We start from the raw sequence: 18,582 nt of genomic DNA on the forward strand, positions 1-18,582 counted from the left end.
CATGGCCCCCAGACCAGCGCGGCGGGGAGGGACTTGAGGGGTTTCTCTGCACAAAAGCCGAATGAAATGTGTCCTCTCTGGGACTCGGGAGGCGGGGTGCGAGCAGTTCTCTTGGGATCCCCGGGAGGTGAGTGAGCCCACCTCCCCGTGGGTTCACCGGTCCCTCGATCCCTCCCACCCCCCCGCAGGAAGCTGCCCCCCGGGGCCCGTCCCAGAGGGCCTGATCCGCGTCTACAGTATGAGGTTCTGCCCCTTTGCGCACAGGACGCGCCTTGTCCTCCGGGCCAAAGGCATCAGGTGAGAAGCTGAAAGCCAGAGCCCCAGAGGCGAGCGGGGTGCCCAAAATCTGGGGCGCCCTGCCGGGGTTTCAGAGGCGCTCCTTGTGTCCCTTTCTTCTGAGGCAGAGTCGGTAAGTGGTTAGCAGAGGGCGGGTTCTTTAGCAGGCGGTCCTGACCTGCATGGCTTGTTCGTAGCGGTGTCTGTGCCGGAAACTTTCTGGACACCTCGCGGTAAACTGAACCTTCCTTTTGGCGAGCCGGTTCCCTCCCGTAATATTTGTGAAGGAAGGGCACTGCGGCTGCTATGAGTCCTCCTCTGACTGCTCCAGCGAATGGGCCCCCCACCCAGGCAACCAGGCAACTTCAGTTCACTTTCTTCATTGCGCTTACCGCATCCAGCATTTTATCCGTTCGTTCCTCTCCCCTCCACGCTCCTCGGCCCCACTGCCACCACCGCCACCCCCCACCCCGCCCCCGGTGGCCAAATGTAATTTCTGAGGGTAGGGCTTTTGTCTGTTTTACTCCTGAGCTAGAAGAGAGCCTGGTGCATGGTAGGTGTTGAAAAATATTTTTTGAATGAATGAACAAATAGTTCCAAACAATGAAGTAGGTAGAAAGAACTGCAGTCAAGAGGTGTCTTGAAGGTTCTAACATGCCTGAGAAATAGGTACATTTTCTTCCAGAAGGAATTTTGCAAAACTAGCACCTGCAGAGGAGGTCTGGGTATGGAAGGTAGAGCAACTTTGCTGGAATACGGACTGAGGAGTGCGGCTGGCCAAAGTGTTGAGGTTGTGTTATTCCAGGCTTTTGACTCTCTTGGAGAGTCATTAAGGGATTAAGGGAGTCATTAAGGGTTGACTTCAGAGTTTCAGACTGATGTCAGAGAAATACCAAGAAATAATAATGGAGAGACATTTTATTATGCAATTCTGTTCTGTTGAGTGTATATGGCATACACTTCCAGATTCTTCCTTACGGCTTGAGTCTAGTTGGCCCTAAGGTCACCTATTTAAAATAACAACAGCTCCAGGTTTTACCCTTAAGTGACAAGTTGATAGTTTAGGAAGCAATGTAAGTATTTCTTTAGGGCAGGGTTTTTCAACTTTGGCACTATTGACATTCTGGGCCAGGTAGATCTTTGGTGTGTGTGTGTGTGTGTGTGTGTGTGTGTGTGTGTTTGGGGTGGGGTGGGGTGCTGTCCTCTTCATTGTTGGGCATTTAGCAGCATCCCTGGTCTCTACCCATTAGATATGACAATCAAAAAGTGGCACCACATAGTGACATATGTCCCTGCAGAATGGAGCAGGATTACTCCTGGTTGAAAACCACTGCTTTAGGATTTAAGATACTCTCCTTGACTGAGCAAAGAATATACTCATTTGTTTCCTTTACTCTTTTAAACATATGTGAGCACTTCTGGTAACTTTGTAGGCTTGAGCCTCTAATAATAATGGGAAGAATAAAAAAGTTATTACATGCTTATGTACCTAGGCACTGTCCCAAGCACTTTATTTTTTATTTTTATTTTATTTTTATTTATTTTTTATTTTTTTTATTTTTTAATATATGAAATTTACTGTCAAATTGGTTTCCATACAACACCCAGTGCTCATCCCAAAAGGTGCCCTCCTCAATACACATCCCCCACCCTGCCCTCCCTCCCACCCCCCATCAACCCTCAGTTTGTTCTCAGTTTTTAAGAGTCTCTTATGCTTTGGCTCTCTCCCACTCTGACCTCTTTTTGTCCCAAGCACTTTAGACACACTTATTTGATCCTCACCACAATGCCAAGATGGCCACAATGATTCCTCCCATTTTACAATTAAGGACACCGAACACAGAGAGGTTAAGGAATTTGGCCAGCATCACAAGCTAGACAGTCCAAACCACAGGCAGTCTGATGCCAGAGTTTGAGCTCATAACTACTAATATTTACCATATCCTTTTGTGACTTGTTAACATCATGTTTGTATTTGCAAGCTTTAAAACGTAGGAAACTCTGTAATGCTGTACTTAAGAGTGTGAGCTCTGAGTCAGACTTCCTGACCCTCAGCTTGGCTCTACTATTTCCTAGCAGTGATAATGGGCAGGAGATTGAACCTCTTGGAGGCAGGAATCACAAAGAGCAAACAACACAAGGCAGAAAAAATGTTTAGCTCGTCTTTTTTTTTTTTTTTTAAGTTTATTCATCTTTGAGAGAGAGAGAGAGAGACAGAGCATAAGCGGGGAAGGGGCAGAGAGAGGGAAACACAGAATCCGAAGCAGGCTCCAGGCTCTGAGCTGTCAGCACAGAGCCTGATGTGGGGCTCGAACCCACAAACTGCAAGATCATGACCTGAGCCGAAGTCAGACACTCAACCGACTGAGCCACCCAGGCACCCCTAGCTCGTCGTAACTATAGCAATGGAGACAATGATGTTGCTATGTATTTTTCTTTGTAGAAACCTAAACTTTGAAAAACTTATTGCAAATTGAAATTTTATACATTGATTGCTTCTGCCTTCCAGATGAATGTCTGTCTGCGTAAGCCTCTCATTTTTGTTGTCTTATTTTCCCTCTGCTTTTGAAGACATGAAGTAATCAACATTAACCTGAGAAACAAGCCTGAATGGTACTATACAAAGCACCCTTTTGGCCAAATTCCTGTCCTGGAGAACAGCAAATGTCAGTTGATCTATGAATCTGTCATCGCCTGTGAGTACCTGGATGATGCTTATCCTGGAAGGAAGCTGTATCCATATGACCCTTATGAGCGGGCTCGCCAGAAGATGTTATTGGAGCTATTCTATAAGGTATATCCAAAATTTTAAAAAGCCACTTACAGTCTATTTTACTTTGTATGTCTTTCCCAAACCTCCCAAACCTTTTAATGATTTTTAAAGCTAAATCATTGATGAGGTTGTTTTGTGTTAATACTACGTGCATCTTAGAAGGAAAACTAGTATGGAGTAATAGTAGGGCTCTCACCTCTAATATTAAAGATGAAAGGCTTAACTGATAGGTTCTTTTCCATTTCAACTAGGAGACTCAAGAGGTATGGTTACGGTGTGGTCATGACCATGTGACTCAAGGTGGGAAGGTTGAAAGAGCTGAAAACTGGTAGTGCTTTAAGGGGAATATTTCTAAGGTTTCAGGTAAAAAAAAATTGGGGTGTTAAGAAGGTAGTGCATGAAGGGGGACTGGACTTTATGCAGAGCAACAGTGCCAACTACCCAGGAAACATGAAGAAGAGAGAACAGGGGATACCTGTTGATAATACAAGAAAAAATGGAGTTTTATGATAGTTCTCTTTGAAAAGAAATAAAAGCAACTCAAGAACATTAATGGCTGACCTATCTTGAGCATTTATGCTGTGCCAAGCAGGGCCCTACCTGCTTTATAAAGGTCAACTCGCTTAACGCTCCCAACAGCCCTGCAAGGTGGGCACTGTTATTGTATCCATTCTTCAGATGACAACACTGGCTTAGAGAGGCTTAGAGAGGTTAAGTGCCCCACCGCAGATTGAACAACGAAGAAGTAGCTGAGCGAGTAAGGAGCACTGGAGACCCCCTTTAAAGTGCCTTGTTTTGCCAGGGTGCTGTGACAATGGATTCCTGGAACCCAGAGATGGCATGACCCTCCCAGGAGGTGGGGAACCTGGATGTGCATGTTGTCCTGTTCAGTTGGAGTGATAAAGCTTTGGCTGTGTTTTCAGGCAGAACAGGAGCACAGAGTTTCCTTAGACTTCTCCACTAAGAACCTGTGTTCTCTGATTAGGTCCCACATTTGACCAAGGAATGTCTGGTGGCCATAAGATGTGGGAGAGAATGTGCTGATCTGAAGCTAGCCCTGCGTCAGGAATTCTGCAACCTTGAAGAGGTACAAAAGGGGGCCCCCCTCCTGGTCAGATTCAGTGGAAGAGGTGATACAGGGTCCTGAGCCTGACCCCTTGCTTTCACAGACTTATTCTTTCTGCCAGAAGTTGATAAGTTCAGGTGCCAGTCATCTGGTTTTAACTTGTGGGTGCTTGCTCCCCACTAACCTGTTATGGAACTATTCTTGAAAATCTGGCAAGGAAGGGGGAAGGACACGTGATGAGTTTCTTCCTTTCCCCAACTCACCACATTCTTTACTGCTGCATGGCTTCTGTACTTTCTGCCAATGAGGCTAAGATTTATATTTGTTAGGGATTTTGTTTGGCTGCTAGCAAAAGGGACCTTACTACTGTAAACTTATTTTATAACAGTTTGTTCTCTCACATAAAAAGTCAGAGGTAGTCAGGGCTATTTTGATGGCTTCTTTATAAAGTTATTAGGGACTGAGGCTCTCTTTCCATCTGCTTTGTCATCTTTAGTGCAGGTCTTTCATCCTCAAAATGACAAGATAGCTGCTGGAACTGCAGCCATCATTTCTAAGTTCCAAGTTGAGGAAAGGAGAACAAGGGGGGAAAAAATGGCGAAAGGCCATGCCCCTTTAAAAGACTTTCCCAGAATCCCTACTCAATGATTCCTTAAATCTCATTGGCCGCAACTTAGTTGTTGTGTGAGAACTATGTGCAGAGCCAGCTGGGAAATGTAGTCTTTTAGCTGGGGACACCTTGAATAAATCAGGGTTCTGTAATCAAGAAAGAGGGGAGAGTGGCTATGGGTAGGCAAGGAGCAATCTCTGCCAGCAGATCCTTCCCTAACCTTGCAGTAATACAGCTACTTACCCCTTACCTCTAGAATGATCTGAAAGGTGGTTCTATGACTTCCTTTAAATTTGTTCTAGAATCTGATATGTTCCCTTTATGGGGGTGGGAGTTGTAACTCTGTTGGCAGCTAGAGAATGCTATTTTTATCCCCTTCAGGGAAGGCTGATTATTAATTCTCTTTCATTTGACCTTTGTCAAGTGGAAGCAGATTAAATTTATTTACATTTCCAGCTACCTATCTTAGATTTGTACAATTGCAGTATTTATGGATGATGAATAATTATCTATAAGAAAGGACTTCTGAAAGAAGAAGCTGCTCTGATTTATAGCATTTTCTATTATTTTTTTAAATGTTTATTTATTTTTGAGACAATGCGAGAGACAGAGTGCAAGCAGCGATGGGGCAGACAGAGGGAGACACGGAATCTGAAGCGGGCTCCAGGCTCTGAGCTGTCAGCCCAGAGCCCGACACGGGGCTGGAACTCACGAACTGTGAGATCATGACCTGAGCCGAAGGCGGACGCTTAACCGACTGAGCCACTCAGGCCCCCCCCTGATTTATAGCATTTTCTGATTTCGGTGCTGTAAATACTCCCACCAAATGCTGATTCGACCTACCAATGTTGTGTCTAAGCCCAGGGTTGAAAAGAGATGTGATTGGTGATTGGTCAGCTCCGGCACAACACTGAATAACACCTTTCCTCTTTATCTTCAGTAGCTGAGTCCTAGAAATAATTTGTTAAACTAGCTGAGGTAGGTATATACCAAAATACTGATGGTATTTAAGGACCACTGAATATTCAGGATTGTTCTAGCAGATTTGAATATGGTTTTTGTCCCATTATTAGCAAGACTTTTAAATACAATGTAGGCAATATCAGAATCTGAAACATGCCCAGTTAGCTTGATCCACTCTTAATACCAGTATATTGACTCTAGGAGATTCTACTGAGGTAGAAACTTGTCAGAATAATTTTGATAGAGAATGTTCCCTGACTTGTGCAACTCTTTTGCATGGTTTTATATAATCAGGATTTTGTGTGAGCTGAAAGTACATTAAATATACATGGTCTTTCTGAGTGATAAGTAAGGCAAGATACCAATACATAATCTTCTGCTCAGTTTACTGCTTGCAGCCTTAAACTGTGACAGTTTCTCTTTTTCAAGTAATGCCCTGACTTTTAAATTTGTTCTTAAAAAATAGTTGCATCAAAATTAAAGATTCATTGTGCTTGTTATTTAGCCGCATTTTTCTGCAATATGTTTACAATTCTTTGAGATACATTACTGCTGCATTCATTATCAAACTGGCAGAGTCCCCACTTGCTTTCCTGTTCCAAACATTTGCATGAGCTTTAAAATGACAGGGATGCCCTTCCCTAACCACACTTTCTGTTGTCAAACCGATTTTCTAGCCTCTACTGAATCAATCTCAGTGGCACACGTCTTTTTAGCTTTATTCTTTTTTTAACGTTTGTGCTTGACTTTGCCGTATCAGAATAGCACTTGAGCCCATTTTCGTTTTATCTTTGTGGATTTGAATGTGGCAGAACTTTCAGAGGTTCCTTTTTTGGGGGGTGGGGTGGGGCTAGTGCCTTCATTCTAAATATTTTCATTGTGGAAGCAGTCAGCCCAAAGGCAGTGAAAGACAGGATTCGGCCAGATTTCTCTGATGCTGCGGAATTTTGCTCTGATTCAGCGTTTCTGTATTATGAATTCTGTATTCTGGCTGTTGCTTGGTTTCTTGCCAATCATCAGTGGAACTCAATAAAAGGGAATGAGAAGGGTAGTAACAGATAACTCTGGAAAACACAATCTGCCTAGGAGGGAATGACAACCTGCCTAGTAACTTGAGGCCTTCAGCTTCCGGGGGCCACAGGACACCTTATATTGTTTTTAATTCTTTTTTTTTTTTTATTAATAAATGTTTATTTAGTTTTGAGAGGGAGAGGGAGAGGGAGAGAGAAAGAGCAGGGAAGGGGCAGAGAGAGAGGGGGACAGAGAGGGTCTGAAGCGGGCTCTGCACTGACAGCAGCTAGCCTGATGTGGGGCTCCAACTCACAAACCTGGAGATCAAGACCAGAGCCAAAGTCAGACACTCAGCTGACTGAGCCACCCAGGCGCCCATGTTTTTAATTCTTGGTATTCCCCAACCTGCCTTGTGATGTCTCCACGCAAAGCTTCCCATGTCGCCAAATTTGGTTACATGTCTTGTGTTTTTAGTGAGGTCAGATTTATATAAGCTGTATTGACATCACCCAGGAACATCTCTAGTTAAGTATTTTTGTGATTCCAAATTTCTCCCCTAATGTTAATTTTTTTTAAACTTTTTTTAATGTTTATTTATTTTTCAGACAGAGAGAGACAGAGCATGAACAGGGGAGGGGCAGAGAGAGAGGGAGACACAGAATCTGAAACGGGCTCGAACTCACGGACCCTGAGATCGTGACCTGAGCTGAAGTCGGACGCTTAACCGACTGAGCCACCCAGGCACCCCTACCCTAATGTTAATTTTTAATCTGTCCTTTCTCCTCTCCAGAAAGAATACATTTGCGCCCAATTAGATTATATTTTCTTGGTTAAGTTTTGCTATTTTTCCTTAATTTTTATTAATTTCAATAATGAAATTATATGTTGCTTAATTATTTATCCTTTGATGTCAGCAGGAGAAAGTTTGTATCTGGCTAATTGTTCACTGAAAATAATTTTCTATAGCCTTCTGTGTATGGCAAACTATAACCTAAATTTATTTTGTTATCAACAATTTAACATGTCTACAAACTAAATTAGTTGTTACTAGCTATGTTTTTATAACAGCTTTATTGAGATATAATTCACATACTATAAATTCACCCTTTTCAAGTGTACAGTTCAGTGGCTTTTAGAATATTTACCGAGTTGTGCAACCATCACCGCTAGTTATTCTACAACATTTCATCATCTCGAAAAGGAACTCCTTAGTCATTAGTATTAGCTTCCCATTTCTTCAAAACCTTCCCAGCCATCAGCACCCACTAATTCACTTGTCTTTATGGATTTACCTGTTCTGGACATTTCATAGAAGTGGAAACATAGAATGTTAGCTTTTCATGAGCTTCTTTTACTTAACATAATGTTTTCAAGGTTCATCGTTTATTTTTTTTATGGCTGAAAAGTATTGCATTATTCGGAGATACCATATTTTGCATAGCCACCAGTTAATGGACAGGTGGGTTGTTTCCCCTTTCTGGCTATGACAAATAATGCTGCTGTGAGCATTTATGCATGCGTTTTTGTGTTGGACGTATGTTATCAGTTCTCTTGGGTTTGCTAACTGATTTAACATGTCTACTAATGTGCCATTAATTCCAGTTGTAATCACCATCCTTCCACACTAGGAAACTGATTATCCTCTATTCACAATGGCTAATTGAGTGTTTTTTGTGCTGTTGCTACTTTGGTAACTTTATTCACTGTCCAGTTCTGACAGCTGCTTTCCATGTAAATGAATATTTGCTATATTTCTGTTAATAGCCTTCTGCTATACCATCTACCACCATGTAAATAATAGAATAATAATTATTCTCATCATGTAGAAATTAATTTTACTTTTCTCCAACTATAAATTAGTATTTGTTCATTAGAGAATTTGGAAAATATAGAAACTAAGAAAAAAAAATCCATAAGCCCATTACCCAGAAACAACTATTGGTATTATTTTGGACTTTTTTTGTTTTCTTTTTCTGCTATGTAGTTGAAATTGTACTGTATATAGAACTAGGTTATCGTTATGATGTAAAGATTTTCCCATATTTTTATAAACTCTAGAATGCTTGTTTATATGTATAAGAGCATTTTTAAAAGAAGCATGATTTATGAGGGTGAAAAATTATAAAACTTAATGTACATTAGACAGGAAATGGTTAGATAAATTATTTTCATCTTGGGGCGCCTGGGTGGCTCACTCAGTTGAGCAGCTGACTCTTGATTTTGGCTCAGGTCATGATCTCACAGTCTGTGAGTTCAAGCCCCACATTGGGCTTTGTGCTGACAGTGCGGAGCCTGCTTCGGATTCTATGTCTCCCTCTTTCTGCCCCTCCCCGACTTGTGCTTTCTCCCTCAAAAATAAATAAATGTTAAAAAAATTTATTTTAAATAAAAAAATTATGTTCATCTTGTGGAATTCTGTATGGCAGTTTATTTTTTAATGTTTTTTAAATTTATTTTTCAGAGAGAAAGAGAGAGAGAGAGAGAGAGAGAGAGAGAGGGCACTAGTGGGGGAGGGGCAGGAGAGAGGGAGACACAGAATCTGAAGGAGGCTCCAGGCTCTGAGCTGTCAGCACAGAGCCTGGTTGGGGGCTTGAACTTGTGAACCGCAAGATCATGACCTGAGCTGAAGTCAGACGCTCAACCAGTTGAGCCTCCCAGGTACCCCTGTATAGCAGTTTAAAATGAATGAAGTAAAGCCATGAGTACTGCCATGAAAAAATTGCCTAGAAATATTTAAGTGAATTACACAGTAATACAGATGGCATGATCCCATTTTTGTAGAAGAAAACAAATGTACATATGTGTACATATGCATGTAAATGAATGTCCAGAAAAATGCCTTTATAGATAGATATTACACTCCCAATAGAGGTTGCTACTGGGAAAGGGATTAGAACCAGGATGAGAAAGAAAACTTGGTAAGAGCAGGGATGGGGAGGGCAGGTCCTTGCCATTTATACTGCTTTCTTTGTGGGGGGCGCCTGGGTGGTTCAGTCGGTTGAGCGTCCAAATTTGGCTCAGGTCATGATCTCACGGTTCGTGAGTTCAGGCCCCGTGTCAGGCTCTGTGCTGACAGCTTAGAGTCTGGAGCTTGCTTCAGATTCTGTGTCTCCCTCTCTCTCTGCCCCTCCCCCACTCATGCTTTCTCTCAAAAATAAGTAAACATTAAAAAAATTAGGTTGCTGTCTTGTTTTTAAATAATGAGAAAGTATTTCTGTATTACATGTATAATCTTTAAAAACAGAAAAAAAAACACTTTCTTTCTACATAATTTGCCATGTGTATAAACCATACTTATTTATCCAGCACACCCATTAGGAGTTTTTAGATTGTTTCTGGTTGTTTACCATTGAACGGTGCTGTAAGAAACGGCAGCTGTTCTTTTTTGCATAAAAAAAAAATTCTGTATTTTAGAATATGTCCTTAGGCCAGACTTCCAGGAGTGGAATTACCAGATCAAAGGGTATGAACATTTAGAGGCTGGAGCAGTGTGTTGCTAAATTGCTTCCCCAAAGACTTGTGCTGTTTGCCCCCCCTCCCCCAGCAGTGTATAAAAATTCTCTTTGCACTTCCCCCTTTCCACTGTTGGGAGATTTCATTAAAGATGATATTTGCCTGCTTTGGAGAGAAGCAATAGTTTTTCATGGTTGCCTTAATTTGTATTTCTTTGATTGCTAGTGAAGTGGAAGATTTTCCCCCAAAGTATGCTATCTCTTTGGGTTTTGTGAAAATGGTCTGTTACCCGTCTATCAAGATCTTCCTGATTTTTCTTGTTGAGTGTAAAAGTTCCTTATATGTTAAAGAGTTCCTTATGTATTAAGGATATTTGCCTGTTTTTAAAAACGCTTTTTTTTTGTTTTTTTTTTAACTTTTAGTTTGGCTTATTTTTTTTTTTTTTGGTACATGTAGAAATATAACATTTAGGGGCACCTGGGTGGCTCAGTTGGTTAAGTGTCTGACTCTTGTCACGGTTCCTGAGATCGAGCCCCTTGTCAGGCTCTGTGCTGACGGCACTAAGACTGCTTGGAACTCTCTCTCGCTCTCTTTCTCTCAAAAATAAAATAAATAAACTAAAACAAAAAAAAAAGAAATACAGGGGTGCTTGTGTGGCTCAGTCAGTTAAGCGTCCGACTTAGGCTCAGGTCATGATCTCACGGTTTGTGAGTTTAGCCTCACATCGGGCTCTGTGGTGTCAGTGCAGAGCCCGCTTCAGATCCTCTGTGTCCCTCTTTCTCTGCTCCTCCCCTGCTCGTGCTCGCTGTCTCTCAAAAATAAATAAAAATATGAAAAAGTGTATTTAAAATGGAAATCTAACATTTAACCATATTGTGCTATAGGTCTTTCCCGTTGTGATTTCTTCCACAGCTTTTACAAATAGGAAGTCGTCTACCCCTTCAGGAGAAATGGAAAATATTCATTTGTTTTTTTCACCCACGATCCATCACTTTAAAGGTATTGGACTTGTCAAGCCTTGGCCTACTAGCTTCCCCTCTTACTATCGTGCTCATACACGTCGGCAAAAGAAGTGAGCCCATTAAAAGGATCCCAGCATAGAATTCTCAGGATGGTCCTTTAATCCCTGAATGTTGACAAATTGCGTTCTGAATCTTCATAGGGGACTCCAGGTCATAATTGTTAAGCAGCAGGAGGTTAAGAAGCAGAACCTACTTCTGAGGCTTCTTTCCAGAGGAGAAATGGGTTTATATGTACTCTAGTTTGTCCTCATAGTTTGTTTCTATACCCTTGGTTCATTTTACAGGGAATCAGTTCTTTCTCGCTGGCTCAGCCTCAGCAGTGCTTCAGTGTAACAGGGACCAGAAACGTCAGAAATGTGAAATCTTGAGAATCTTCTCTCTCTCTCTTAATGTTTATTTATTTTAGAGAGATAGAGAGAGAGAGAGCGAGCAGGGTGGGGCAGAGAGAGAGGGAGACACAGAATCTGAAGCAGGCTCCAGTCTCCGAACTCTCTGCACAGAGCCCAATGCGGGGCTTGAACTCAAGGGCTGTGAGATCATGACCTGAGCTGAAGCTGGGGCTTACCCGACTGAGCCCCCCAGGGGGTCTTTGAGAACCTTCTCTTATTTTTTATGGACTCAGATTTCTTCCCCCTAGTCGAGTACTTTTCTGCTACTTCTGGAGAAGGGCCTGCCTTGCTGATGTATTGGCAAGTGGTTTTGTGTCTTTTTGGGGCGGGAGGGGAGTGAGGTTCTGCTTCTCAGGAACTGTTTCCTTCAAGAAAAAAACGCTCTCTTTGTTCTCCAGCGAGGACAGCAGCGCTCCCTCAAGCCACTGCTCTGTCTGTTCTCTTTGGAGGCAATGGCAGTGGTGCAGGGCAGCGACCTCCTGAAGTTAAGCACAGTGAAGCATTAGTGAAGCTGATCCCAAGCTTTACTAACCAAGACTATAGATGGAAGCTTTTTAGTGTCTAGTCTGAAGAAGTCTGGGATCAGATCTTTAAGATCTTGCTTCTCTCACAAAAACCGTACAGATTTGTTTTACCTCCTTGGTAAACTTCCAGGGCAAGCAAAGGCCATGGCGCCTTACCACCTATGGCCACAAGGGGGTGCTCCGCGCTTCTTCCTTCCACCCGCGCTCTAGGGCGAACCTCTTTTGGGTCCTCCTGGGGGAGCCCGAGAGGCCCTCGCAGAGGACAAGGAGCCCTTTCATCCGGGCTTTTTCAGGTTGAGGGGCTGGAAACACTGTACCCAACGGTCCCTCCCTCTTCATTTGCATGTTCACTCCTTACCTCTTTTGACATCCACAAGCAAGGGAAGTCTAGTAGTCAATTTTCAGTGAAAAAAGTAGATTTTTAAAATACATATATATATTTCAGGACATCAAATGTCTTTTTCCCAATATCCTAGTTCTTAAGCTTGGATGGGAGATGTGTTGATACTTTTAGGAAAGTGGAGAGCTAGAAGCTGGAGCCTCGCTTCCCTCAGCTGCCCGTGTGTGGTCTGGGGGGCGATGTCTGGGGCCTTGGAATAAAAACACCTCTGTAAGCAGGCTATTTTGCCTTGCTTGGCATACCAGAGACAATAGTTCTGAAAGTGAGGGATTCTATATGTGAGAGGTGGGTGACAAAAAGAACTCAAAATAGAGTTTTATAAAATGGATATTAGCATAACCACTGCTAAGTGGGGTTGAGGGAGCACAGCTTCCTATTCCATTTGTGACAATAAAACACTTAGGGAGGATAAGCCACTGGAGATTAAGACTATCTGTGTACTCACTATCCTACTATCCTGTTTTACTTCTGACTATCCTAAAATCTGTCAGAGGAGCTAATTGGCTATAGGCAAGGGACTAAGTTTAAACTGAGAACACAGGAGAACTATCTTAGTAATGTTGACCAAAGACCCTCTTATCAATGGAATAGAATAAGAAGGAGAGAATTTTGTAAAGATTTTATTTTTAAGTAATCTACACCCAATGTGGAGCTCAAACTCACAAACTCACATGCTGTGCCCACTGAGCCAGCCAGGTGCCCCAGAAGAGATTTTTGATAAAGTTTTTTTTGTTTTGTTTTGTTTTTTTACTGTGATTGTGTCTCATCTCCCAGTGGGCTGGTGCTCTGGCAGAGCCCATGTTTGAGAGAGAGAAAACAGGACTGGGGAGGGAGTTCTCACGGGGAAGCTCACAGTTGGACCAGCCTTGGCCAGAGAGGGGTGGAGGCTTTCAGAGTTTGCTGATTCTAGGGTTTTTGCTGATACTTAAATTTAAAGAACAAAGAATTCACAAGAGACTGTGACTACAGTCGTCATACTTAGATATCTGAAGTTCAACAACACAAGGGCTGACTCTAGTATGGGAATAAGGAGAATGCTGTTTTCGTCTGAGCTCCTGCACTACCCAGAGAGCTCCTTCACCTCCCTAGGAGTGAGTTTCCTCCCCTGAAAAGTGAGAGTCCCTTTGTGCTTCCACGTGAGAGGCAAGAATTGGCTTACCCGGTGTGTTTTCCTCTCCTCCTCGGCTGCCAGGAAACTCAAGTCAGATTCAAAGATTTAAGGAACTCTTCAGGCCCCTGGGCTTGATATTTCCTTCCTTGTTTTGACCTTCTGTTCTAACTTTTGTTTTTTTCTGATCTTAGTGGTTTTGTAAAATTTTTTTAATGTTTATTTTTGAGAGACAGAGCATGAGTGGGGGAGGGGCAGAGAGAGAGAGGGAGACACAGAACCCGAAGCAGGTTGCAGGCTCTGAGCTATCAGCACAGAGCCTGATGCAGGGCTTGAACCCACAAACCGTGAGATCATGACCTGAGCTGAAGTAGGATGCTTAACCGACTGAGCCACCCAGGCGCCCCTTTCATGTTTTTTTATTGCACAAATTTTTTACACTGCATCTCTAATCCTGTGTGTAATGAGCATGGTGTAAAAAAATGGTAAAGTGGGAGGGGGGTCCCAGTAGAGGAGTTCCAGTGACCCTTACAACACTGATGTTCTGTGATTCTTAAGGGAAAAGCCACTGCACATATCTGAAGGTATCAGGTTTGCATGGAAGGGAGCTCGCTTACTGAGGGTCTTAAAGGTTTCAATAAACCTGTAAGGAGGGCTGGCCAGGATGTTCTACATCACTGGCACATGTCTGCAAAGGAGCCAGCACTTTGTGCTACTTTATAGGAAGATGGCTATTCTCTTGGGACTTTTATTATTTAAAAAATTTTTTGTTTAATGTTTATTTATTTTTGGAAGAGACAGAGAGAGAGAGACAGAGTGCAAATGCGGGAGGGGCAGAGATAGAGGGAGACACAGAATCTGAAGCAGGCTCCAGGCTCTGAGCTGTCAAGCACAGCTCAAAGCCTGATGCAGGGCTTGAACTCAAGAACTGCAAGATCATGACCTGAGCCAAAGTCGGATGCTCAACTGACTGAGCCACCCAGACACCCCTCTCTTGAGACTTTTAGACTTGCCCTGTGAGAAATCTGGGGGAGAAATGCCTGTCTGAGGCAGGAGTCAAGAATCAGAAGCTGTATCAAAAACTCCAAGGAGTTTTGATGTTACACTTGAATTTAAGAAAGCCCAAGGGAGGGGTGCCTTGGTGGCTCAGTTGGTTAAGTGTCTGACTCTTGATCTCAGCTCAGGTCATGATCTTAGGGTCCTGAGACCAGGCCCCACGTTGGGCTCTGGGCTGGGTGTGAAGCCAACTTAAGGAAAAATAGAGAGAGAGAGAAAGAGGAAGGAAGGAAGGAAGGAAGGAGCAAGGAAGGAAGGAGCAAGGAAGGAAGGAAGGGAGCCCGAGGGAATGTGTAAATGTATTTTGGGGTGGGAGAGATTGGCTAAGAATAAGTAATACTTCATCTATTTCTTCCATATGCTCATTTTGACTTTTTACTGTATCAAGTACTTTGATAGGGCTTGAATTACTTTGAGTGTTTATATAAGAATTAATTATATCTGTAACATCATGTATATCAAAGACATACTCCTACTTCGAGTAAATAAAAAGCTTTAAAATATATACTAAATAAATATCAATTACTAAGCAGTTATTCGTTTTTGAAATATCACTTTACCAAAGGACCCATCATGGGTTCTAATAAATGTCCATATATGATTTGTTTTGACAAGGACTTTCCCAAGAGCACCGCTGCTCTGTAAACAGAATTATACAGATGTTCTGGGGTTGATCGATTTAGATTTGGTTCTGATTTGTGCCATGAAGGCCAACAGTAAGTTGGAGAAATATGTTTCAAAGCCAGAGATAAAAGTTTGGGTAATTACGATCTATTCCTGAACACAAAGATTTGGTGCTATCTAGAACCCATGAAAACTGAACAATTTGTTCTTTTCTGCTGTAAGTCAGATCTGTTTTCCTTATGCCTTAAAATAGCCTCTGTCTTGAGTTTTCATTGGCCAGATTCTACTGGTTTAGTTCCATCCTGTTAGTTTTCTTGAACAAAGTCATGCTACCTAATGTTTTTTTAGACTTCCAGGACACCAGTCATGTAAACTCCTCTTTACCATATTAGGGGATAATGAAAACTTAGATTTGCTTTTTCCTCTGAGAAGGGTGGCAGGTGGGGGGATCCCATTGATCTTTTCTGTCAGGGACGGATCTGCTTTCTGTACAGGTAGACTCTGGACATCTCTATGCTTTCTCATCATAAGAGCTTATGTTTATTTATGCATGATTACATAACTCCTCACCATAACCTCTGAGGTGGGCGCTAACTTACCACCATGTACAGATGAGCAAACTGAGGCAAGTTGCCCTGGGTTCCATGTTGAATAGGAGGTAGAGCCCAGGATAGGATCAGGTCTGACTGCTCCTGAGCTCACCTTCTTAATGACAACCCTAGACTACATCACAGAATCCATAAGCTGGTCTGGAGTATGAAAAATCAAGCCTGAGTGGTAGAGATAGGAAGATAGAAATGTATCTAAAGGATGTAGGAATCTGGATCTATAGCTATAGGGGAGTAAGCAGTTGGTTATGAGTTATATGGGTCAAAGAGAGTTGTTTGCTTGATTTACCTAGGTAACTGGCCCCATACTTTTCTCTTTGGAAAGACCTGGTCCAAAAGTAACCTGTGTTAGACATTTTTGCTTTTAAAATTTTCAGGTACTTTTTTTTTTTTTAACTGGCATTTGGTTATCTGTCTGTTAAGAGTTTATCTGTTTGGTTTACAGTCTACCTATCTGGATAAACTTGTCCCATTGGGAAATGAGACATTCTATTTTAATGTAAAAAGTTGACAGTGATGAGTGGCCAGAAGTGTATAGTTCAAAGAGCTCAAATAAAAAAAAGAAAAGATGATATAAAGACAGTGTTGGGATTTGAGGGAGTCCACGAAGACCATTTGCTCTTTCCTGCTTTAGTTATACATTGATTGATAAATAAATCTAAAGAGTAAGACATATGGAGACTATAGTATTCCCTTAATTACAGATAAAGTGGGTCCTGGAAAATGAGGGAGCAGGGTTCCTAATGTGGTCCCCTGCCTCTCAGTAATGGACAGCGCTGGCTTGGGGCAGGGCCCCTGTCTCCAGGAACTGAGCTCATCCATGGAAAGTTTAGCACATGGAGGAACGTGTTCTAGGCTAAGAGGGCAGAGCTGGGCTCCCTCTGCTTGGGTTTTCCTCCAAGTTCCCAAGTCACATGAGCCACCCCAGTGCTCCAGTGTTGAAAGGGGGGAAGGGCTGAATGTAGCTGGGAGTTTGACCCTAAAGGAAGTGGACGAAACCTCAAGGGAAGACTGACTGCCTAACAAATTGCAAGGAGAATCAGGGCCTTGGTTCTCTCTCTTTAGGAGTAAATTTGATATTTGTATTTAGCATCTATAAGCATGGCAGCAGGTAGGTAAATTAACTTGCTTTTGTTCTATTTAAACTTTTAGATTCTTGGCTATCAGAACACCGTCTTCTTTGGTGGAGACTGTATATCCATGATCGATTACCTCTTTTGGCCCTGGTTTGAGCGGCTGGATGTGTATGGAATAGCTGAGTAAGACATTTGACTGTGGGGTTGCACTGGGTAACAAGCAGAATGACCAGCCACACAGCATGGAAAGTTAGGGATATTTAAAATAGATGAAGTTGCCCGGTGGACCTGGGGAGACCGTGTAGGGGTCCGCAGCCAGAACATGTGCTTTGTTCCGATGCTCAGAGACGTTGAACTTGTATTGGCATCTGCTGTACTCCCAGTCCAGTGCATAATTGGGCGCTGGACAATTATGGCATTGGGGAACCGAGTCCTGCCCCAGCAGAAGTGCGTCTGTACCCCCACGATGCGCGGGCTCACACCTACCCAGCCATGCTCTCCCGCACCTCCCACTTTGGCTGTCTCCAAAGGAAGATCACATAAAACATAGTTAGATATTTTAAACTATGTCTCAAAATACACATTACCAAAACCTGTCTCCTCTGGAGATGGAGTACTGAACCACGGATCGGGAACCCTCACCTCTTCCTGGATTTCCCACTCACCAGTGGTACTATTTTGAGCAAATCACTTCCATATCCTAGACCTAAATTTCCTGATCCATCTTTGAAAGGGCTGGGTCAGCTCCATTATTTCAAGGTTTGATGATGGTTTTACTGATTTTTAAAAAGTGTTTTTGGAAACGACTTGTCTTGTTTCAAACTCCCTAAAGTAAAATCTAACAATGACAGAAGAATGTTTCTTTTTGTGGTTGGGGGGGGGGGGTTGTCCTTTTGTTGGTAAACAGTGAAGCCCAGACACCTTACTTCCCGGAGCAATCAGTCCACAAGCATTTTAACTTGTGAAAACCAACAACAACTTCTGTAAATTCCAAACATGCACAGCTGTTCCCCAAATGAGCTTTTCCTCCAGTCAATGATCATGACCAGTTGATAATAAGGTAACTAAGATAACTTCATTGCCCAAACAAACCAGTCTTTTGTATCTTGTCAATCTAAGAAGCACGCCTGCCACCTTTACCCATGGCTTCCCTTTCAGACAAGCTAACCGTTCTTTCCTGTCCTGCAGCTGTTTGAACCACACGCCAGCTCTCCGGCTCTGGACAGCAGCCATGAAGCAGGACCCCACAGTGTGCGCCCTTCTCATAGATAGGAGCATTTTCCTGGGCTTCTTGAATCTTTATTTTCAGAACAACCCTGATGCTTTTGATTATGGGCTAACTTGCTGAGTCTCAGTCTCCCCCCTCACATCCAGAATTCCCAAGCACGTCGTGACTCTACATCAGGGATTGTTTTGGTGGGTCAATCAATCTCTGTTCATTTTCTTTGAGGTTCTCAATAAACGTGGAGACAGAAAATGTATTCTTTCTCACAATCCGTTTGTAAGACTCCTCAGGCCTCTACCTTCTGATGATTCTCAAGAAATCTCAAGTGCCCAGTGCCAATGTCCAAGCACATTTTGGGAGTCTATGTGCCTCCTGGCTCCTTGGCCTTTGGCCCAGTT

At 42.8% G+C, this 18,582-nt stretch overlaps 1 protein-coding gene across 7 annotated transcripts in view; it reads left to right on the plus strand.

Moving 5' to 3' along the window:
- Positions 1-18,440, plus strand: part of GSTO2 (glutathione S-transferase omega 2) — a 25,292-nt gene extending 6,852 nt beyond the window's left edge. For 5 of the 7 annotated variants that reach the window (XM_042961166.1, XM_042961165.1, XM_042961168.1 and 2 more), the window contains 6 exons: positions 189-297; positions 2,848-3,070; positions 4,035-4,136; positions 11,065-11,151; positions 17,036-17,142; positions 18,148-18,440. In XM_042961166.1, coding sequence (XP_042817100.1) covers positions 189-297; positions 2,848-3,070; positions 4,035-4,136; positions 11,065-11,151; positions 17,036-17,142; positions 18,148-18,307 — 788 coding nt within the window. In that variant the 3' untranslated portion in view covers positions 18,308-18,440. The remainder of the gene's footprint in view (positions 1-188; positions 298-2,847; positions 3,071-4,034; positions 4,137-11,064; positions 11,152-17,035; positions 17,143-18,147) is intronic. The other 2 variants (XM_007080313.3, XM_042961170.1) reach the window with 2 other exon arrangements.
- The last annotated feature ends 142 nt before the right edge of the window (positions 18,441-18,582 follow it).

Source organism: Panthera tigris, chromosome D2 (genome assembly GCF_018350195.1).
Source record: "Panthera tigris isolate Pti1 chromosome D2, P.tigris_Pti1_mat1.1, whole genome shotgun sequence".
NCBI lineage: Eukaryota > Metazoa > Chordata > Mammalia > Carnivora > Felidae > Panthera > Panthera tigris.